The sequence below is a fragment of the Gobius niger genome, assembly GCF_951799975.1.
Source record: "Gobius niger genome assembly, chromosome: 2".
In the NCBI taxonomy this organism is placed as follows: domain Eukaryota; kingdom Metazoa; phylum Chordata; class Actinopteri; order Gobiiformes; family Gobiidae; genus Gobius; species Gobius niger.
The window spans coordinates 31,122,167-31,143,291 of NC_136853.1; the positions used below are offsets into that span (position 1 = coordinate 31,122,167).

At 39.5% G+C, this 21,125-nt stretch overlaps 2 protein-coding genes across 8 annotated transcripts in view; one reads left to right on the top strand and one right to left on the bottom strand.

Annotated features, from left to right (window-relative positions):
* Window positions 1–305: 305 nt before the first annotated feature.
* Window positions 306–15,637, top strand: acss3 (acyl-CoA synthetase short chain family member 3). 3 transcript variants are annotated; one of them, XM_079551881.1, is made up of 16 exons: window positions 306–765; window positions 2,114–2,258; window positions 2,359–2,547; window positions 2,720–2,854; window positions 3,306–3,446; window positions 3,636–3,716; window positions 3,802–3,897; window positions 4,035–4,186; window positions 10,624–10,727; window positions 13,731–13,826; window positions 13,913–13,976; window positions 14,445–14,526; window positions 14,656–14,778; window positions 14,842–14,941; window positions 15,004–15,179; window positions 15,304–15,637. In XM_079551881.1, the coding sequence occupies exons 1-16, from the start codon at window positions 443–445 to the stop codon at window positions 15,379–15,381; spliced, it is 2,085 nt and encodes a 694-aa protein (XP_079408007.1). In that variant the 5' UTR covers window positions 306–442; the 3' UTR covers window positions 15,382–15,637. The 3 variants fall into 3 exon arrangements, with proteins under 3 accessions (XP_079408007.1, XP_079408008.1, XP_079408009.1); XM_079551883.1 differs by having other exon boundaries at window positions 674–778; window positions 2,122–2,258; XM_079551882.1 differs by lacking the exon at window positions 15,304–15,637 and having other exon boundaries at window positions 14,842–14,945; window positions 15,007–15,154.
* An 84-nt stretch (window positions 15,638–15,721) lies between these two features.
* The window catches only part of ppfia2 (PTPRF interacting protein alpha 2), a 78,542-nt gene continuing 73,138 nt past the window's right edge, over window positions 15,722–21,125 (bottom strand). For 3 of the 5 annotated variants that reach the window (XM_079582206.1, XM_079582205.1, XM_079582209.1), the window contains 7 exons: window positions 20,989–21,086; window positions 20,720–20,895; window positions 20,130–20,198; window positions 19,525–19,678; window positions 19,282–19,338; window positions 18,122–18,210; window positions 15,722–16,832 (listed from right to left, as the gene is read on the bottom strand). In XM_079582206.1, coding sequence (XP_079438332.1) covers window positions 18,152–18,210; window positions 19,282–19,338; window positions 19,525–19,678; window positions 20,130–20,198; window positions 20,720–20,895; window positions 20,989–21,086 — 613 coding nt within the window. In that variant the 3' untranslated portion in view covers window positions 15,722–16,832; window positions 18,122–18,151. The remainder of the gene's footprint in view (window positions 16,833–18,121; window positions 18,211–19,281; window positions 19,339–19,524; window positions 19,679–20,129; window positions 20,199–20,719; window positions 20,896–20,988; window positions 21,087–21,125) is intronic. The other 2 variants (XM_079582207.1, XM_079582208.1) reach the window with 1 other exon arrangement.

Sequence of the window (21,125 nt, forward strand, 5' to 3'; positions counted from 1 at the left end):
GTCCCATGATATTTTAATGATATGACAGGCACCTATAAAGGTGAAGAAAATCCACAAAGTCTATAATATCGTTATTAAGCAATGAGACATTATGGAGATTAGAAGTGGGTTGTTGGTATCACTAATGCAAGTACTGATGTAATGACGTCACTGAGAGACAAAAGATTGGGAACTACTGGCCTACATGACAGAAAATTCATCTGAAAGTGCTGCACAGTTTACCATGTGCAGAGTTCATGGCGCAGTGTTTCCCAACGGGAGCGAAGCCACGCTCTTACATCACCTTCACATTCTTGAGCATGAAGGGCTGTTCTCAAGACTCCACAGCCTCTGATGACGTCGCTCAGCGTAGACTTGTGAAAGCGAGAAAGTCATCTGCATTGCAAAGGAAAAGTTAACCTGTAAAATCAGTTCAGAGACGTTTTAGACTGACCCCACGGCAATGCACACACGCATGAGGCAGTTTCTTCGACTAAAGCCCTGTGCCCAAGCGCAGTGCACAACAACAATCGGAAGGAAACTCCACGTTGATTTTGTACAACTCCAGAATGGCGCACGCACAGGAGGATTTCCTGCAGCTGCAAATACTCTCCCTTTCGTCTTCCAGGCTTCCAGGAAATATGCATCAGACTCGGCGTACACACAAGTCTTTAGCGCTGCGAGGGACAGCCCCGAGACTTTCTGGAGTGAAGCTGGACAAAGTATTCACTGGTTTGAGCCATGGACTAAAACTTTGCACATGGTCGACCCCGTGTTTCCTGATTGGTAAGGAAATAGAGTAAACACAGGGTTTCCTTTAGAAAATTCGTATATGGAATTACTTTTTTCTTGAGTTAGCACGTTTTGCCTTTAGAAACACCCACCGCTCCAAGCCAAAAGGCGGGCCAATGTTTACACCAAACTTACAGTGAAAATGAAAATGTCCTGAAGACACCTGTGCGACACCGACTTGCTGTTATCTGTTAGTGCCAGAGGGGGGTAGAGCAGCCAGAATATTTACCAAAGTAAGAGTAAAAGAGTATTACTTGAGTACTGTGAGTGCTGAGTAACTGAGAGTTTGATTCGTGTTTCAAAGGTGCAATAATTTATGAAAAACAAAACATGAAATAATGTGGAAATTATAATATTGTCAAAGAAAATACATGAAACACATGTAAAAATTAATTATTATGAAGAAATCCCATTTATGCATCAGAATTCCCATAAAGATTTTCTTACAGGGGCACAAGTTACTATTTTTTCTTACTCAAAAGTACAGTTACTTAATTTTGATATGACTCAAGTAGAAGTAAAGAGTACTGTGAGACAAACACCCTCCGAAAGAAGTTACAGTTACAGTACAGTTACTTCAAAAAGCGGGTTAGGGTTAGTGCACACAAAATGAGTGTTTATGGATGTCTCATTTTTGAGTTATTGCTTGTTGATTGGTCATTGACACCCCCCCCCCCCCCCTCCATAGTGTCCGATTCCCTTCAAAATGTCATTTGTTAGTGCTTCGTTAGTGCATGTTTCTGAACACCATTGTTGGTCAAAGTGCTTAATTTCATTACTTTAGTTAAAGCACAGCTACTACAGTACTGTAGCAAATTTGCTTTGTTACTGACACCTGTGGTGAACACAAAATAAGTGTTCAACACCCAGAGACCTTTCTGTGTCGGGCCAGGCCAATGGTCAAAATCACCTGGCTTGATGATCAACCTATTGGACATGTTTTAGTGGAAGGGCAAACAAGAGCACCCGGTGGAAACCTACACAGAAACCATGGGGCCATGCAATCCAGGACTTGCTGTGAAGCAAGAGTGCTAACAACTGCGCTACTGTACCATCTCGTCTATAAACCAAAACAGGATGCTTGAAAACACCATTTTGGAGTGAATCAGACACTAGGGGCTAACTTCACACAGGTTTGATACCTATACGTGGGCGTGGCACTTTTGCTAATGTGAAAGTTTTGTAAATATGTTACCATAATTGTATTGATGAGCATAAAAGACACCTGCCTCCAGATCTTTGGCATTACTTGTTGTACCACCTGCTCTTTATTAATTTGTCAGCCTTATAGAGAATCTAACACAAGCAAACATTATGGTTATTGTATGCATTTTTTGGACAGGTTTTCAGGTGGTAAACTGAACATGTGTTATAATGCTGTGGACCGGCATGTAGAGAGTGGACGTGGAGATCAGCCAGCAATCATCTATGACAGCCCTGTGACAGGAACCAAACAAATCATCACTTACAGAGAGCTCCAAGACCAGGTAAGGGGCCTTCCCTAAGAACTGCACTTTATTTACTAAACCCTTTACATGATTAAACTCTTAATAAATGTACTCAGTTATTAATGAGGTTTATTTTTAGGTTTCCAGGCTGGCACAAGTGTTAGTGAAGCATGGAGTGCAGAAAGGAGATTTGGTTGTGATCTACATGCCCATGGTGCCCCAGGCCATGTTCACCATGCTGGCCTGTGCACGAATTGGTGCACCACACAGTCTTATCTTTGGTGGCTTTGCTTCCAGAGAGCTTGCTGTTCGCATTACTCATGCGAAGGTGGGTAAAGGGGTGAACCACATTTATTAAAACAGCAGTACTAGAGTGCTCTACCATTCTATTTAACAACTTAAATGTTAAATAAAGAAAACACATTGTGGTAAATTTCACTGCCAGGCAACACATTATGAACTTGTTGTGATTCTTTCCAACCTAATTTTCTGTGTTCCAGCCCAAGCTGATGGTAACAGCCTCCTTTGGCATTGAGCCTGGCAGAAGAGTGCAATACATTCCTCTGGTGGAGAAGGCCTTAGAGCTGAGCTCTCACAGGCCCTCCAAAGTCCTCATCTATAACAGACCAAATATGGTACTCCTTGGCGATTAAACACTTTCTAGTGCATCTTTTATTATTTTGTTTTTATCTTTCTTTGCTGTGTTTGCTACATTTGAATGTAGTGAGATAAGATAACATATAGTTTATGGATCTCACAATGGAGTAGTTCACTTCAGTTCTCAGGAACATTCAGTCAGGAATCAGCAATCAAAGAACAGGATGTTTTGCAAACAAGCAATAGTAAATACTAGTAAAGATGAGATGACGCATCTTAGGCTAACAAAATGTGAATCAAGTATTTTTGCTCCTGAACCTTGAAGCAAAGACCGAGTAGAAGGTTGTTAGCACGGCACAGATCCAAAGTGAACACCTGAGTTATTGAAATTAGATTATACCATGGTACCACACCATTTGTGTATTTTGTTACATACATATTCTTTAGACAGACTTTTCAAATGTAATTTTATTATATGTAATGTTTCAGGAAAGAGTCTCTATGAGCTCAGAGATATCTTTAGACTGGGATGAGGAGATGGCCACTGCTCAACCACATGACTGTGTATCTGTTCCCTCCAACCACCCCCTCTATGTGCTTTACACCTCTGGGACAACGGGGACACCAAAGGTACTGGCCTCACTCTATACTAAGCAGTAGTGAGTTATAGTGCTGTTCAAAGCTCCTATACACCGAGAACACTCAGTGTCACAATGGTGCGTCTGACTGTTGGCTTGCTCTGCCAAAAAGCTGTGCCTCAGCATGAGCTCCACATTATGACAGAAATATGAACGCACAGGTCTTTTTTTTATTCCTTAGGGGATTGTGCGAGATACTGCAGGCTATGCTGTGATGCTGAAATGGACCATGTCAAATATTTATGGACTTCAACCTGGTGATGTAAGACTATCCAGCAATTCATCACTCATGTAATATTAAATATACTGTAAGTATCTCTAAAGCAGTTAATTGATATGTCTCACAGGTTTGGTGGGCCGCGTCAGATTTGGGATGGGTGGTTGGACATTCATATATCTGCTATGCACCTTTACTCCATGGAAACACTACAATTCTTTATGAGGTACAATATCACAGTATTATAGTTGAAATTCATGGCTGTTTTTTATTTTCTGGGTAAAACAAATGAAATGAACTGTATACCCTTCTTATGCACTTCCTCAATTAATAGTAAGTATTTAACTTGCTGTGTGTTTGCAGGGCAAACCAGTGGGGACACCAGACCCAGGGGCTTTCTTTCGTGTCCTGTCTGAACATGGTGTGTGCTCCATGTTTACTGCACCGACTGCCATCCGGGCCATTCGGCAACAGGACCCTGAGGCTGCAGTGGGACGGAATTATCCTCTGTCAAGGTAAATTAAACAGGGAACAATTCAACATTACAATTTTTTAGATCTTAGTGGTGCAACAACAGTTTATATAGACAAGGCAAATTGTTTTGATTAATTAAATCATTCTATATTGATTTTGCCTCCTAAAATCCCACCGGAAGAGTCACCCATTACTGCATCGGAAATCATACAGTATCATTGATCATTAGAGCAGCGGTTCCCAACTTCCTTTGGTTTTGCGTCCCCTTTGTACGTTTCTTTTATACGTCAAGTGGCGGCGTGGTAGCGCAGTCTTCTTGTGCTTCACAGCTAGAAGGTCCCGAGTGAAACCCGGCCCTTTCTGTGAGGAGTTTGCTCTCCCCGTGTCTGCATAGGTTTCCCCCCGGTTTTCCCTACCACTAAAAACATGTAGGCCAGGATGTTTGAGAACGCGCATGGGGGACGACAGGTGGAAATTAGCCCAAAGCTACAATCCGGTGTGGATTGTCATGTCGAGATTATCTGATTGTTTAGTTAAGACAATGTGCTGTATTCAAAACAAGACTTAAAGGCTGTCAAATCCATATGTTTTTTGCTTTCCTTTGAAAGTCAAATGTAATTAGTATTCAGTTTCAACTTCTTTCTTTATCTGAAATAATTCAAAGTAGCTCCTGTATGGTGCTGACGTACCCATAAGGGTTGGGAAACACTGCACTAGGGGACTGCAAGAGGGGTAATTTAACAAGATAGGTGCTAAATAGCAAGTGAAAGCTGAAAAATACTGTGTGTGGCACCTGATTTACCATTTGACGCTGAATGTATCACAAATCTGAAATGCAAATGAGCGAATGCTGTTAAAAGATGCGCAGAAAACATTGCTCACAGGGAGGATGACTGAAACAACCTCTGACTGTCCAATAATCAGGAAAACGTTTAACACCGGGCCAACCAGCGCATTGGAATCAGTGACTTATAAATGTGCTTTAAAGGAATAGGCCACCGTTTTTACATACTAAGATATGTTCTTACCTCACTTTAGACGTGTTAATATATCCCCGTCTGGTCTTTGTCCGTGCGCTCTGCCAGGCAAACGGAGCACATACGCAGCCTCTCCCACATGTCATATAGCTCCGAAAAAGCTCACGATAGAAGCTACCAAGCTCTTCCACGTGTTCCCTATTTAAATAAAGTTACGTGAAGTGTTTTCATGCAAAGTATATTTACACAGAAATGTAACGTGTCGATTTTATAAGCAGATAAAAAGGGGTACTATATTGTGAGGCGTAATGATACGAGGAGCAAAACGTCCGCGCAGTAACTCCTAAAGACTTCCCCCGCTCACTTCCGTCAATAACCATTAGGAGTTTCTGTGTAAATATACTTCGCATGAAAACACTTCACGTAACTTTATTTAAATAGGGAACACGTGGAAGAGCTTGGTAGCTTCTATCGTGAGCTTTTTCGGAGCTATGTGACATGTGGGAGAGGCTGCGTATGTGCTCCGTTTGCCTGGCAGAGCGCACGGACAAAGACCAGACGGGGATATATTAACTCGACTAAAGTGAGGTAAGAACATATTGTAGTATGTAAAAACGGTGGCCTATTCCTTTAAGCGAGTGTTTATCGTGTGTTTTGTTCAAGATTAAAGAGGGTGGGCCAGGGCTGGGTACCGTTAAACAATACCAATTTGTCATATGAAAGAAAGTTTAGGTACTACTGGTATTGGAAAAAAAAAATTATGGAATAAATGAGCATTATTGTTCTGTTTTATGGTTCTTGATAACAAATATGTCAGTATTGAAAAAAGTTCAGGCATCAGTAAACCAAACGTACTGGAATCAAAAGAAATGTAGCGGTGCGGCCCTACTGTGAGCTGTGTGTTTGCTTGGCTTGGTGTTAATCTGATATTGTTGCAGGTTTTCTCTTTGACCGTTGCTCTGTACAGGTCATGAGTGGATGATTTACTGAGTTCACGTGAAGTGTGCATAGCGTGTTTTCTATTATTGTAGAGTGTTTGATTAATTTAACATAGATAGCAGTTTTGTTTTTATAATAAGCAGCTATTTTCCTGATTCTAAAAATGCCTCTTAGCGCTAAGTTACAAATACCCCTTTCGACTGTCACCACTCTAACCCCATGGTGCCCATTGACCCTTGTTTTGTTGGATTTCGACCAGGGTCAGTCAGAGCTGGGAGCCGCATTCCCGACCTGGGCAAAAGCAATGCTGAAAATGGTAGTACAGTTTTACAGAATTTAAGAATGAAAGGTTGATTGTTTTAAAATTGATATGATGATGGTAAAATTAATTATTACATACATACTGTCCTTGCTTAGGGGCATTTTCCCAAGAGAAATGAAAATGGCAATAGCATTTCCTATTCTTAAAAATTGAAACAAACATATTTGATAATTATAGATATTTTAAATCTTGGCAAATAATGGCAACCATGGCTCTTGCTAAATCAATAGACAATAGTGAGTATGCAGTGGGTGTAAGACCTTTGACACCATAGATAGACCATACAAGGCTTTTAAAAAGATTAAAAGATTAAGTGTCAGGGGACCTGCATGGCTGTAAAGGTACCATAGCAACAGACACCAAAAGAAAAAGTAATCACATGGGGTTCCACAAGGCTCTATACTGGGTTCTTAACTCTTTATGATGGATAATAATGATGTCAGTGATGTTTTGAAGAAAGTGAAATTTTATGTACTGACGATACCAGCCTGTACTGCTAAGGAAAGGACCGGAAACAGCTCCATGTTACAGTAGAAGACGAGCTCGCAGTTTTGAAAAAGTGGTTTGATCTCGACAAACTTTCAATGGATGAGTGAGTAATGAGTAATGCTACAGAGATAGAGTCTTTACAAATACGTTTTTAGGTGTTGCCATTTGTGGAAAACACCTAATGGACATCACATGCTATAAGCATCTTTAAAACAAAATTAGCTAAAATCAATGTATATATTTAAGCAAAAAAACACTGCTGTAATTGGTAAAATGAGAACTGTACTTGATAAAAAAAAACTCTTTTCTCATACTATATAACTCCCTCATTCTTCCTTACCTCGTAGAAATTGTAGGGCTGGATACCGTTAAACGATACCAGGTTGGTATTGGAAAAAAATATTAGGTTCTACGGGTATAAAAAAAAACAAAAGTATCGAAAGCAGGAACAGGAAAAAAAAAAGATATGTTGCTAAGGCACCTTTCCAGCCAATCTTATGCAGGTCCCCTGACACCTAACCTTTCAATCTTTTTTAAAAGCCTTGTATGGTCTATATCTATGGTGTCAAAGGTCTTTCTCAGATCGATAAAAACACCCACTGCATAATCACTTTTGTCCATTGATGTAGCAATATCATTCCCAAGAGCCATGATTGCCATCACTAAGCCTAACAAGTAACTTTTCCAAAATGTTTGAGAATTGTGATAGAGCTCATCGTAAAGACTTTTACACAGGCCACGCCCACGTCACAATATGATGTGTTTTCAAATTATTTTTTTGTTAAGTTTACTGCGCAGAATATATTTGCAAAGTATCATATAAATCATCAAAACTGCGATTTTAAAGGTATAAATAGCGGGCTGTGTTGAGTGGAGTTTCCTTGTTGAGCTGTATCTGTTCAGACTGTGACTGGCCTGATCGTACTGATTGAGATTGGACAGTGTGCATACCTGCGACATGTTGTCAAAGGTACGGGAAAAAACTGTTTTTTGTCAGGGCGCTACACGATGGTTTATCCTAAAAAACTGAGCTTAATCTGCCAAAAACAGAAACATCCAGTGAAATCGTCTCTAGGATTTCTATACAATATGGCCGACTTCCTGTTGGTCAGAGAGCAGAGCTATAATTATGTTTTATGACTGTCTTCATGTACTCTATCACTGTGCCAAATGGGATTGGCCCACGCCAAAAAATGCGTGCCCCAATTCCCATGGGATTCAGGGGGATCTGCTGAGCCATTCTGTTTAGGACGTGTGCTTGTCGCCCACTTGCATGACATTTTCTCTGACCCTGATCATTGTGCCAATTTGAATGAGTTTTCGTGCATGGGAAGGCACTGAAAAATGCTATTTCAGAGTTGGAAGAATAATAATATAACAAAAGTCCTTTGCCAGGGCTTACGTCCAGGCGCGGGCCTAAATATGGAAAATGATGTTATTAAAATAATGAAAGTGAATTCAATTGTGTATTTCGCTTCTGTTGGACGCTAAGGTTCATTGTCATTTTTTGTGTTTTTTTTTCTCGTGGAACTTTGCAAACAGGGTAAAGCATAATAAGAAATAACTAAAACTAAACCCTTTCAGTCATACTGAACATAATAAAAATAATAAAACAAATAAAAAAGAAGACAACCAAACTGTGCACTAGGTCCTGAACTGTGCTGTGGGGAAAGGGCAAAAAGTTTGGTGTGGGTTTTCCTATGGTTCCTAATGGTGTCTTAACTTATTTTGCCTGCATTGACCTTGCCTTTGTTTTTTCGTCAGCACTCTTGTGTTTATAGTCATTACAAGGCCGGTGATGAGAGAAAAGGGCTCTTTCTTTTGCATATTATATAGTTCTTTTGCTGCTGCCAAAAAATGACCCGCAACTAAGTAAACCTGCCCACCCCTGGCCTACACTGACACAGAGGCACCATTACAGTATGTGTTAGACATGATGTTGATCTGTAGTTGTATCCGTCCCTTTCTCATAAAGTTGGCAAGTTGGACACAAATATTTAGGACGAATTCCTTCAGAAATCAATAAATTCATTCATTCAATAAAACTGCCGTGGCTTGTTGTGATCTTGACTGAACTTTAACCATAATTTAGCACTTCTGTACAAATCCATTATGATTATGCAGTGTTAATGAAGTGATGGTGACGTAGAAAACCGTGCAGATTATTAACACCGGTTTCTAAGGTCAATATGTCTGTGTGAATCTTCCCAACCAGTTCTTCAACTTAAGTCCCAAGGTAGCATTAACAGTGAACAGGATTTTTGTGTGGGACTGTAAAGGTTTGCAAATATTTATTGCAATGAGGCTTCTGGTTTGCAATGAGAACATAACGTTAACATTTTCTCTCCCATAAATAAATGCTAACTTTAATCCCAACATTATGACATAACGGATAAGACAACAATGAATGTTCTTCATGACACTGTTTGTTATGGTTATTAAGAAAGAAGAGGCTCCAAAATCTGCAACAGGTCAAAGCTAACAGAACTTTTCTAACACCAAATAATTGTATTTATTGTTGTTTTTTAGGGGGTCTGAATCTCACAGGGCTGAAAGTTCTTATAATAGTTTTTGTATAATAGATGCTGCTGGTCAAAAAGCTGTAGTCTCAAATTCAAATAGTGTGTAGTACAGTGCACATTGGAAGAAAGAGTGACTGAGACCCCCAGTGCGTTCAATGTTTGATTGATTTCATGATATCTGTGTCCTTGCCTTTTGTCGCAAAGGTGAGAAGAACCATTTGCCTGTCGATTTCTGAGGCAATGAAGGGAATACTTTAAGTGAAGGCACAACTGCAGTAGTAAATTATCGAGCTTGGAGTACAGAAGTATGGTTATCTATTTTAGTAAGTTCAGAGAAATTTCGGAAGTGCAACTGCAACTGTATGTTGACATAGTATTTAGACTATATGACTTCATTGCATGTATGTTTACTGACTGGACTACTCTAGCTTATGTATTATTATAAATTTGTAGTTTTGTTATGGGAATGTGTCAATCAACTGATGCAGGAACAGTTGAAATAGGGCTGGGCAACTATCCGAAATCACAATCTCAACTTTGGTCAATCTCAGTAAAAATACCTTTTTAAAGAAGAACTAAGTGTCTTATTTACCTTAATTAATCCTTTTCTTAATCCCTCTGGGGAAAAGTGTTAATGGGATGATTGGGTGGCCTTTCATCTCCCCTGGTGTCCAGAAAAACACCCTTGCAACTTCCCTGCCTCCGGGTCGGAAGCACAATACGCACTAACAGAATCACGAAGAGGAAGCTAACAGGCTAACGGGCAAAGCTAGCTGCCAAGGTTGAGTAAAAAAAAAATCTCTATTTTGTCCCTGACTTGTGGCACAATGTACAATATCCCTCTCACCCTTTGTCTTTTCTGTCACAGACAATTAACGAGTGAACAAAAACGCAACATGCTACGACTCCTGCAGTGGCGCTTATGGCCTCTAGGGGCATGAGTTATTTAGTTCTGCTTTAATCGTCAGGTTTACAACCAATTCTATAGCAGTAACAGCAGGTAGTTTTGGAGCACAGAGGAAGATTTTTGTGGGTTAAATGAGCCTGGAGTGGAAAGCATCAATGTTTTTGTTTTGGCCTAGCTTGTCTATGTGTATGAATTGTACTAGTAATAGCTATATTTATTTGTTTTTAATATGAAAGCGAAAATTAGATTACGCAATGTGATGAATGTGATTATTTTTTCCCATATTGCCCAGTTGTGTTATTTGCTGTGTGTCTCTTTGCAGGCTGCAGACATTGTTCCTCGCCGGAGAGCGTTGTGATGTTGAAACTCTGGAATGGGCCAAGAAAAGCTTTGGAGTCCCAATCCTAGACCACTGGTGGCAGACAGGTAATATCCTGAAATCACAGAAGTCACAGTAGAACCTCAGTGGAAGGTCAGTTTCAGTTCAGTTTATTCGGTCAAAATTATGACAAAAGATTTACATTCAGTTAAGTAAACTTCTTCATAACATAACATACAAGGTGAAAGGCTTTACTGACTAGCTTCTTGTCTACTGAGGCGTTCATGCGCACTCTCTACAATTGTATCTAATTCTCTACAATTATCCAACACACAGAAATGTGGAAATACAGTGTCATCATAAGTAACATGAACTCTAGATGATGCCAAATTGTATTGTTTTATTTAAGATATTATTATTCAAACTGCGGAAAATGGTAGTTGTCCCAAAAAAATACACTGAAGTAAGAAAGTATTTGTTTAGTACTGAGTAGCTGTCTAGACATAATGAAGCTTGGATTTGCCTTGAGTAGATTCTCTGGTTTGGGGCATTAGTGTTTTTGTAATGAAATTAAGACTGAATGTTTTTGCATCTGCTGTTTATATCTATTTAAAAGTTTAAATTGGAATATTAAACCATACATTTGTAGTAATTCTACTTGAATGTGGTACAACTAACGGGGAAAGAAAAGAGAAAAGAAAAGAACAAAAAACAAACAAACTGTCTGAACAACAAATGGTCTGTCTGAAAGTAACAAAGTACCTGTGGGTGTGTGAGAGAGGTGCATTTGTGTGTTATTAACTACCACTGCTGTCGGTGAACACCGTTCCATTACGTTACTTAATTGATTAATTGATTTTCCTTATAATTTTTTGGGGTGCTTTGCTTTACTTTTGTTTATTTTCGGTACTTCTGCAGGTGTTGATAGTGCTAAAAATAGGATGATTTGGTGGCCTGTTACCAAAAGGGGGTGCCCTTCAAACATCAGTCCACTTCTTGCAGAGTGCATTTGAGTGTCCTAATCTGTACATTAAAAGAAGCAAGATTATGTGTAAACTCTTGTTTGAGTGCCCATCGAGCTCCAGACCTCCTCTTGCTCAACCTAATCTTCTGTATGTTTGTATCAGTCTTTTATAGGTGGGGATTATTGGATGCTGTCTTAGTATGTGCTAGTCTTTCTCCTCAACCTTTTCCTCCCTCAAACTATACCATCACACTCCTACTTTTAAACCATCTTCTGTAGACAAGCGTCACACCTCACACATATTCATTTCAGACATTCCCCTCACAAAGCTGGTAATAACCAGAGCACTATTTTAAGACCCCGGTGCCATTGGTGGTGGAGGAGGATGAGGAAGGATGATGATGTCACAGATGTTGCCTAGTAACAGATGTGTGTTTCCACTGGTGGCGTTGAGCAGTGTGTTCAGCGAGACGTCAGTATCTCACTATCAGGTTTACTGAGTCTAATTATTACAGTCTTAAAGCATTATATTCTGCTCTTTATCTTTCCCCTTTATCTTTGAATTGACTAAAGAAGGTCTCTGTCACCTAGAGGTTAGCTATATGGCTTCAATAAAAAAACGCAACCCTCTCTCTCAAGAGAGACAGTTCTAAAGAATATTCATTCTACAAAGCAAATGACGATGAACTGCATTATTAATATGGTTTTGAAACTTTACCTGAAACTGGACTTGAGTATGATACATAATGGTGAAATGGGGCATTTTGCACATGACCAAAAATGTTTGTGCACATTTCATTTTCTGTACTTTATAATGTATTATAAACCTTGCTCTAATTGTGTTGTTGTCAACATCCTTTGCTGGTTTTTGATTGGAGCAAATGAACCATTTTGTGACTGGAAAAATCAGATGTTTCATGCTAGACCTTGCTTGTATTCCCACCTACCACTAAAAGACATGATAATAATAATAATAATAATAAAAATAATAATAATAATAATAATAATAATAATAAAGTTTATTTGTAGAGCACAATTCATACACAAGGCAATTCAAAGTGCTTCACAGTTGCATAAATATAAGAAAACAAATACAATCAATAAAAACATCAACATAGAATTAATCAATTACAGTAAGAGGCAAGAGTGTAGATAAAATACTCTCAGTTATATGCATTTTTAAGTCTTGTTTGGACTCGCTCTGTCTTGAGCACTATTTCGCTCTGTCTTGAGCACTATTTTTAAGTCTTGTTTTTACTCGCTCTGTCTTGAGCACTAATACTGTACTGTAGTCATTAGGCTTCCAATCTGTGCGGCCCATCCAACCACCACCAATCACCTCACACTGACAAAAACACTCTCTTTCATTCTGGCCTATGGTAGGGGAAACCAGAGTAACTGGAGGAAAGCAGACACAGCGAGATCATGCAAACCCCACCCAGCCGTGTGGCCCGTGCGATTTAAACATGCACAATAGGTTAATCCTCCAGCCAGGTGATTCTGACCATTAGCCAGGCTCTGAAGATGGGTCCTCAGGCATTACACTGCGGTCACCCATTGCTCCTTACAGATTGCCCCGGCGGCATACAATATCCAACTCCCCTTTACTCTGTTTCTGGTTATGAGTCCCATAAACCATCATATAACTAGCATGAACCTAGGGTGAAAGTCCACAAACCCTTCAGAGGCTGATGCACACAGTAATTAGTGGTTGTGTAGGGACTGCCTATTCATCTGAACTGCCACCAATGAACACATGAGCTCAATAAAGGGATTCTGATTCTGATTCATCTACGTCTCATGGACCAGATCTTTGTTCATAGTTCTTAAAGTATACTGTACAATCCCTCTCAATGTGATTTTAAATACGGGACAATAGGAAAACTAGACAATATAACATGTTTAAAGAAATTGGAATGGATTCTTATCCATCTTACACGTATCCCTTTGATAGTTTTCTGTACAGCTTCATCTCATTCATGACGCCTTTCTTTCACCATGATAGAAAAGGGGTGAACGGCAGAATGAGGCATTTTTAAATCAATACTTCTCCCATATGCGCCAACCAGAGACAATTCCAGGTTTATGAGATTAAAAAAGTGCTTTAAAGCTAAAAAGTTACAGCTTTGGTCCTTATTCTCTTTAGAAACTGGCTCTCCCATAACGTCCACATGTGCAGGACTGGATCACTCACTTACTCCCCCTGCAGGCCAAGCCGGAAAACCTGTACCAGGATATGACGGTCAGTCCACGCTTCTGAACGATGTTACTTAATAAATAACTTCTGACATTGCATTGAAAATAATGGTCATGCATTTGTTTTTATAGTGAGAGTGATTGACAATGACATGGAAGAGGTGAAGCCAAAAACTCTGGGTAATATTGTTGTGAGGTGAGTTTGTGTGTATGTACAATTTAACAGGGTAAGGTTAATATTTGTATTTTGTGGTGTTAGGCTTAATTATACCAATATTTGTCAGTAAAAATAGTTTTACAAATCAATGCTGCTCGTCAAGCTGGGGATTTCCAAAGAAACTTCATTTACAGCCAGGATTCAGGAATAACAGGAAGTAGCTATAAACAGACAGGGACAGCTGTGTTACTGTACTCAATGATTGGTCAGCGACATTCTTTGTTCATGCAGCTTATAAAAAATGTATAAAGCAGGAGAGAGCTTTTCTGCAGACTAGCAGACCTGCAGTGTTTCATGATACCTTCTACTGCATTGCTGTTAATGTTATTTGCTTGTAGTGAAACATGTAGCCTATGGGTAGGAGTAAATAACATTAATACTGTATTTGAAATGTAAATCAAATGAAATATTTATTGGTTCTCAATATGTTTACGTGAATGTTTTCAGGCTTCCTTTACCTCCAGGAGCTGCTTTGTCTTTATGGCAGAACAAGGATCTGTTTAAAGAGCTCTACTTTTCTAAGTTCTCTGTAAGTAGCTGTTCTGTACTTAGTAAAATTATGTTTGGGACTATCACGTCCTCAGATATGTACTGAAAAGGCTTCCCTCTAGTGTTCATAACTTGTAAAGTATTTGATATTCTCTTGGACTTTGATCAGGGTTATTATGACACCATGGATGCTGGTTTTATTGACGAGGAAGGCTTCGTTTACATCATGTCTCGGTCGGATGATGTCATCAACGTGGCAGGGCACAGGCTTTCTGCTGGAGCTCTAGAGGAGGTATTGACATTTCAGTTTTTAGTATACACATTTTTATTAAAATATAGGAAATGCCTTTTACAGGCAATATTGCAGCATTCGGCTGTGGGAGACTGTGCTGTTGTGGCTCTCGAGGATGCGCTAAAAGGTCATGTGCCTTTGGCTCTTTGTGTGCTCAAAAAAGGTGAGTCATACAAACAAGTGCAGCATTTAAAATGAAAACACACTTATTGCTGTGTTTTTTAGGAGTGTTAAAAAATAAAGAAGAGATCGTTAAAGAGATTGTGAAGCACGTCAGAGACACTATTGGACCGGTGGCTGCTTTTAAGAAAGTCTTTTTGGTTCGAGCTCTGCCCAAAACCCGCTCTGGAAAGATTCCACGCTCCGCTTTGGCAAACCTGGTCAGCGGCAAACCCTACAAGGTATTTCTATAAGAAAATACTAGAAAAATGTCGTGATCATCTTGATCATTTAATAACTTCGAGATTGCCTCAGTCCATGGTCTTTCATTACTCATTTAATTAACAAACTTTTTTTCTCCCATAGATTACTCCAACCATAGAAGACCCTGAAGTATTTAAGGTGCTGGAACGGGAGTTAGAAAAAGCACCATTAGGGGCATAAGCCTTTCTACAGTATGAAAGTAACTTCTTTTCTTAAGTCTTTTTACTCTGCCGCGGCTTAATCCGTTGGTCTAATCCTTTTGTCTAAAAACGTGTAATTAGACTGAAGATCTGTTTGTTACAAAAGCTACTGGGTGTAACTGAAAATAGTCAAGAAAGTTAAGAAATAAACCTTCTGATTTTCACGTAAGACGTCGGATCAATTCAATCTCAGACAGTATGAACTTAAAAGTTTATACCCACATTTGTGCCATGCACATTTCGTCTGCTGCTGACAGCTGCTGTCGTGTAGTATTTAAAGTGTTGTGCCAAGATCAATCAGAAGTCAGAAACACATACACACAGTTTTTAATGACAATGAAGTTTGTTTGCTCGCACAACTGTTGACTTAAGTACAAGATATAATAAATAAAAAATGAACATAAATGAAAGTCTTTTGTTCGTGCAAATTGTCCAAATAAACATGTGTAAACCCATCAGTCAGAAATGACTAAAAGACAGATGACAGGGCCAAGGCAGGTTTCCTCAAACCCTTCGACAGAATCAGAAACAGTTACGCCAATGTAAGTCACAGCAAGCAACAAGTTTCAAATGCCACCTCACTTCACCTTTCACATACTCTTATAGACACTATAGCTAAAGCGTCTGTCGTTCAGTTGTTCCTCTGGTCTTTTGTGGCTGAGGGCTCAGGGAGAAGGCCAGCTCGGCTGAGAGAGTCCTTGTGTTGATGTTTTACTCCTGACAGAAAGTACAGTACAACAGTGACAGTAGTACAAACAACACACTGCATCGGACTCTGAGAGAATGTGTTGTGCAACTTCAGAGAACAGCAGTCTTTTTTTGTTCTGTCCTTGGCTACTAAAGAGTCCGTTGGGCTGATACATGAGTATCAAAGTGCTTGTTATGTCTCCTTTTCTTGACAGCCTGTTCATATGAAAATGAAAATGCTCATTTGTAGGGCTTTTGATTTTGTGCACTAGAGGGCAGTTATTTCACACAACATACAGAGTCGTTCCTCTCTGGCACAGCACAAATTCTTCATAGTCATCATCATAACACAATGAAAAAATAAAACAATATGTACAAATTGATCTTGGGAGCTGGGTTCATATGTAGACAGTTCTAAAGAGCAGCATATTAATCTATGGTCTAATAAATGAGGTGGCAGGAACATTTTTTGCACAAACTCTGAATACATTTTTAGATGTTTATATATATATTTATAAAATGATATATTTATAATAATTTACAGATAACCTACACATCTCTGTAGAAGAAATACACAGTACATTATGCATGGACAAGATACTGTACACATAGTGGGTAAAAACGGTGAGAAGAGGGCAGCCTGCAGAATAGTTAGCACCGGAGTGGGGGGCTCACGTTGAGAGGAGAGCAGGACTTCTTGGCAGTGTGTGTCTTCAGCAGTTCATCGTCCACTCAAAACTGCAACTATAACAAACATCAATAAATCAACTTCAAGTGCACATGTTCATATCAAACTGAATCAAAAGTATCTTTCGCAAAAAGTTGTCAAACAAACAAGAAGCATTAAAAGCGGCCCATGAGCAATCTGAAAATAATTGTGGATATATACTATATAAATGTGTAGGTCCAACAAAATCATGGTCACTGCTTTATTTACTTCAGGGGGATTAAGGCTCATGGAGAACAAATCATTATTTTTCAAAGCTGTTAAGATCTTTTCTTCAGTGGTTTTGATAATGTGACCGGATACAATTGAGAAAACTATTTAATATTTGATTTACTATGTCATGCAAAATCAACTTCTTGGAGCTTTTAACCATGTTAGTGTGCTATTTCCTATGCCAAAAACCTCCAGAGTGGTTTGTGGCTTCATTCACACATGTTTGAGTAATCCTCATGAATCCTGCTCTCTGAGCAGCTGCTCCGCCCTGACTTGTTCCCATGTTACGCATTTTACGTCAGATTGTAAAACCAGGAAGTGCCCGACGTCAGTAATGTAATGCCTTATGGCCTGATTTTAATTTATATAACAGCTTTTTCATCATTTCTGTAGTTGGAAAGAAAAAAGGAAGTGCCCAACGTGTCTGCGCTGCCGTATATATATTTCAGTGGCGCTGCCCCTGCAGAGTAAACAAACACCGCCCCGAACAGTCATTTTTGTGTGCAGTAGTTGTGAAAAAGTGGCTCCTCTGGACACCGCCTGTTCTTTTTTTCTTACCTTCTTATAACAAAATGTGTGTCTAGCTACGAGAGGTACAGGACTTTATTCAATCTTCCTAAAGAAGAGTCCAATTTCTGGCGATAATTATATTTCTACTACTGCTAAAGTTGCATGGGTGGCATCAACTCGGAGAGAGGAGCGGAGTTAACTGAATCCAAGTGGCTTGTCTTCCAGGTTGGAAAAATACCCCCAGAAAATACTTATATTTCGCACCAAAAAGTGTACTCCATAGTGGTAGTGGTACAATATATCATATAAATGCCTATAGTTGACTTTAGAATGGATGATATAATATAGTCCCTTTATAGTCCACAGTTACAATATTTACTAATCAGAAATGCCATGCTAATGTGTGAGGTTTTTTGTTGGGCATCTGCTGAAATACATAGGCTTTGCATGGCTTGTTTAACACAGACAGAATCAGACAGATATTGAATCATCACCGTGCAGGAGCTGCCTGTGCTCCCTAAACAGCACTGGCCTGTTCATGGTAAACAGTGTAATTGACAGAGCAGGAGTCTGTGTTACATACGCTGTACAGTTAAAGGTCCCTCTCTTCCTCTCAGCAGGAGTATGTTCTCACCGTGGAGCTGTCCAGCCGCTGCACTGCAGACGGGCCGACTGAGGAGAGACAGTAAGAGACAAATCAGGATATGTTTTAACCTTTTACACACCATCTTCCCAGTGTAACAAGTAAGACCACCACAACGCACTTCACTCAACACACTACAGACTGTTAGGGGTTAGCCACAGACAAATCCATGTGATGCATTTTAGTTTTGTGTGGGCAACATCAGGAAAAAGATATTAGTTTAGAGAAAAACAAGAGCATAAATAAACTAGGGCAATAGGAAGTGTCACAAAGCACATATTGTGAGACCACGAAGCAAACTCAGCATAACATTTATGCATTGCTTATGAAGGATTACTGTATAAGCAACACCTGTTCCCCATCAATACTGTGCTTACATTTTTGATACATGTGGATTTATTAATTGTTACAAGGTGCTGATTTAGCCTCTGACTTCCTGGCTCGGACTCGAGGAAAATGTGGTAAATTTTGACACACATCAGAGCACCGGGTTGTTCTGTTGCAAATGTCAGGTTTACAATGTTCATCTATGGTGCCAAATGAAGTGCATCTACTACTACTCTACTACAAGAAATAATTTGATTACCACCACAGCTTTAAAGGTTACTTATGTGAGTCTCTGTGTTCAGGCCAGAAAATACATTTGACAACACAAGGCAGATAAGACTGGGCATACTACTGCTGTAACAACTAAAAATGTAGCAAGCAATGTTTCCTTGTTTATAATTGTATATTGTATATTTCCCTTTGATACCCAGAAACTATATTGTCTTTGTTAGTGATTTCATTGTGCTTGGATATTCATAATAATAACTACCTTTTTTTTTTTTTTTAAGTTATCCTTATTACTTCAACATGAGCAATAGTACATAAACAATAATAGTGTCATAGGCACAGTATTTAAACACACTTAATTACAATGGCTCCTGGTCTATATCAGAAAAGGTTTTGCATCTGAGATGATGAAATTGTGAAAAAGGAAAAGAAAAGATTGAGAGAAGGAAGACCAGAAGGACAGCTGTGGCCAGGAGGGGCACATGTAAATGAATAAACACAGGATCCTAAAGCCCTGTAAGGCCTTACAGAGGGGCATAGCTGACCTTGAAACCAGTCCAGATATGAGTCATCAGGACTGTCATCCAGAGCCTCATAGAGGACTGCAGAGCAGCCACAAAGACAACACCACAGTCAGAAAGCCCCAAAAGAGCAGTGTTATGACTCTGTTTTGTTCTGATCTATACAACTTTAATATAGAAAACTACACATGACACAACATGAAAATGTTCCTGTTAAAACTGTTGTTGCTGTAAAAGCATTGTAAATGTGTAATATTTAGTGCTCACCATCAGGGGGCAGTCTTCGGGGGTGGCCAGATGCAGTAAGACGGAATCCAGCAGGAAGTGTCTCTGCTGATCCAGGCATCATACTGATGCCATGTACGTCCCGCGGCGGGAACTGCCTCCTCCACGAGGGACCTCTGAAGTCTTTGTCATCACACTGTTTAAATATTAATTATATTATGTAATCAAGCCAAATATGCAGATTTTAACAAAACCAGCCGAGAAATTAGAACAATTAAACTGCATATGACAGTTTTATTGTAATTATTATTTTTTATAATTTTTATTGGATGATTCCAGTAGTGAGAATTAATCATAAATTTGCACCAGTTAAGTGTCTTTTTTTTCCTTCTTTTTTTTACTTTTACTTTTTTTTAGGCTTTCACCCTTATGTGGAGTATGGTCAGTGACGTTTATGGAATGTTTACCTCTTCTTATGTCACATCCTGTGTCCATTTCCACTGAGGAAGTAAAATAGTAAACATCACAATAAATAAAACCAGGGTTAACTAGGTAATATTTCTGTCATCTCTGTTTTTGGTGAAATATGTAGTCCAACCCGTCATATGCATTTTAATTAAGGGATTTGAAATTGTATTTGGATTCACCTCATCCAGCCGTCGGTCAGTGCCCAGGGCGAGCAGGTTATTGTACTCTCGCTCCAGAATCTGACGTGCCTGAGGAGGAAAAGCTTGACAGTCACGCACTGCCTATTCTTAGAAACACAGCAACAGACACTCACGGCTCTGTTCACACTGCTCCAGAGGCAAGCAAGAATAAAAATATGCGGCGCACATTCACAGACAACCTGCCAGAATGACAGTTGGCAAATCTGCATGTTGTGATTTAATCCAACTATTGTATCTTGACAGCAACACACAGTACACCCAATATTGCTGGGTCAATGACATGGCATCTGATGGGCCACTTACTGGGGGTCAGTAACAAGCTCATGTTGTTGAATTAAATATAATATTACCATAAAAAAATAATAATAATTGCAATAAGTAAAATACTCCTGGCACATGATGATTTAAATTCATCATAACATTTTTCACAAGATGCATAACCCAAAGCACTTGGCTGCATTCACGCCGACCACCAACCATTCACCAATTCGACCTGATATTAAGTTACTGTCTCCCTTCCTGGCTCCCTGCTTATCTCTTATGAAGTTCAGTATAGAGCTCATTCAAACCTGAGTGTTTTGTGTGGGGATCTGGAGCAGCAGTGCTAGGCTGCTGTAGTCAAAGTTGTCGTCAAGGGAAACCAGCGCTCCGTGAACACCGCTCTCCAGTAGTATGTTAGCATAGTCCCTCAGGCCGATGCTCTGCACCCAGCGAATCACTCGCTCATTAGTCCACACAAGCACATCTGCTGACACAGAACAGCATGAATACCTCTGCTTTAACTCATATCCACACGGTGAACATGAAATTATTTATGTGGTGATGTTTTTTTTCCTACCTCTGAGATCATGCTGGCTTTGCTCTCGTCGCCTCTCCAATTCTTTTCTATCATAGTTGAGTTTCTTCAGACACATAATCCCATATTGTAAACTTGTTCTGTAAATCAGCAGGGTCAAAAATGAATGTTAGCCATCT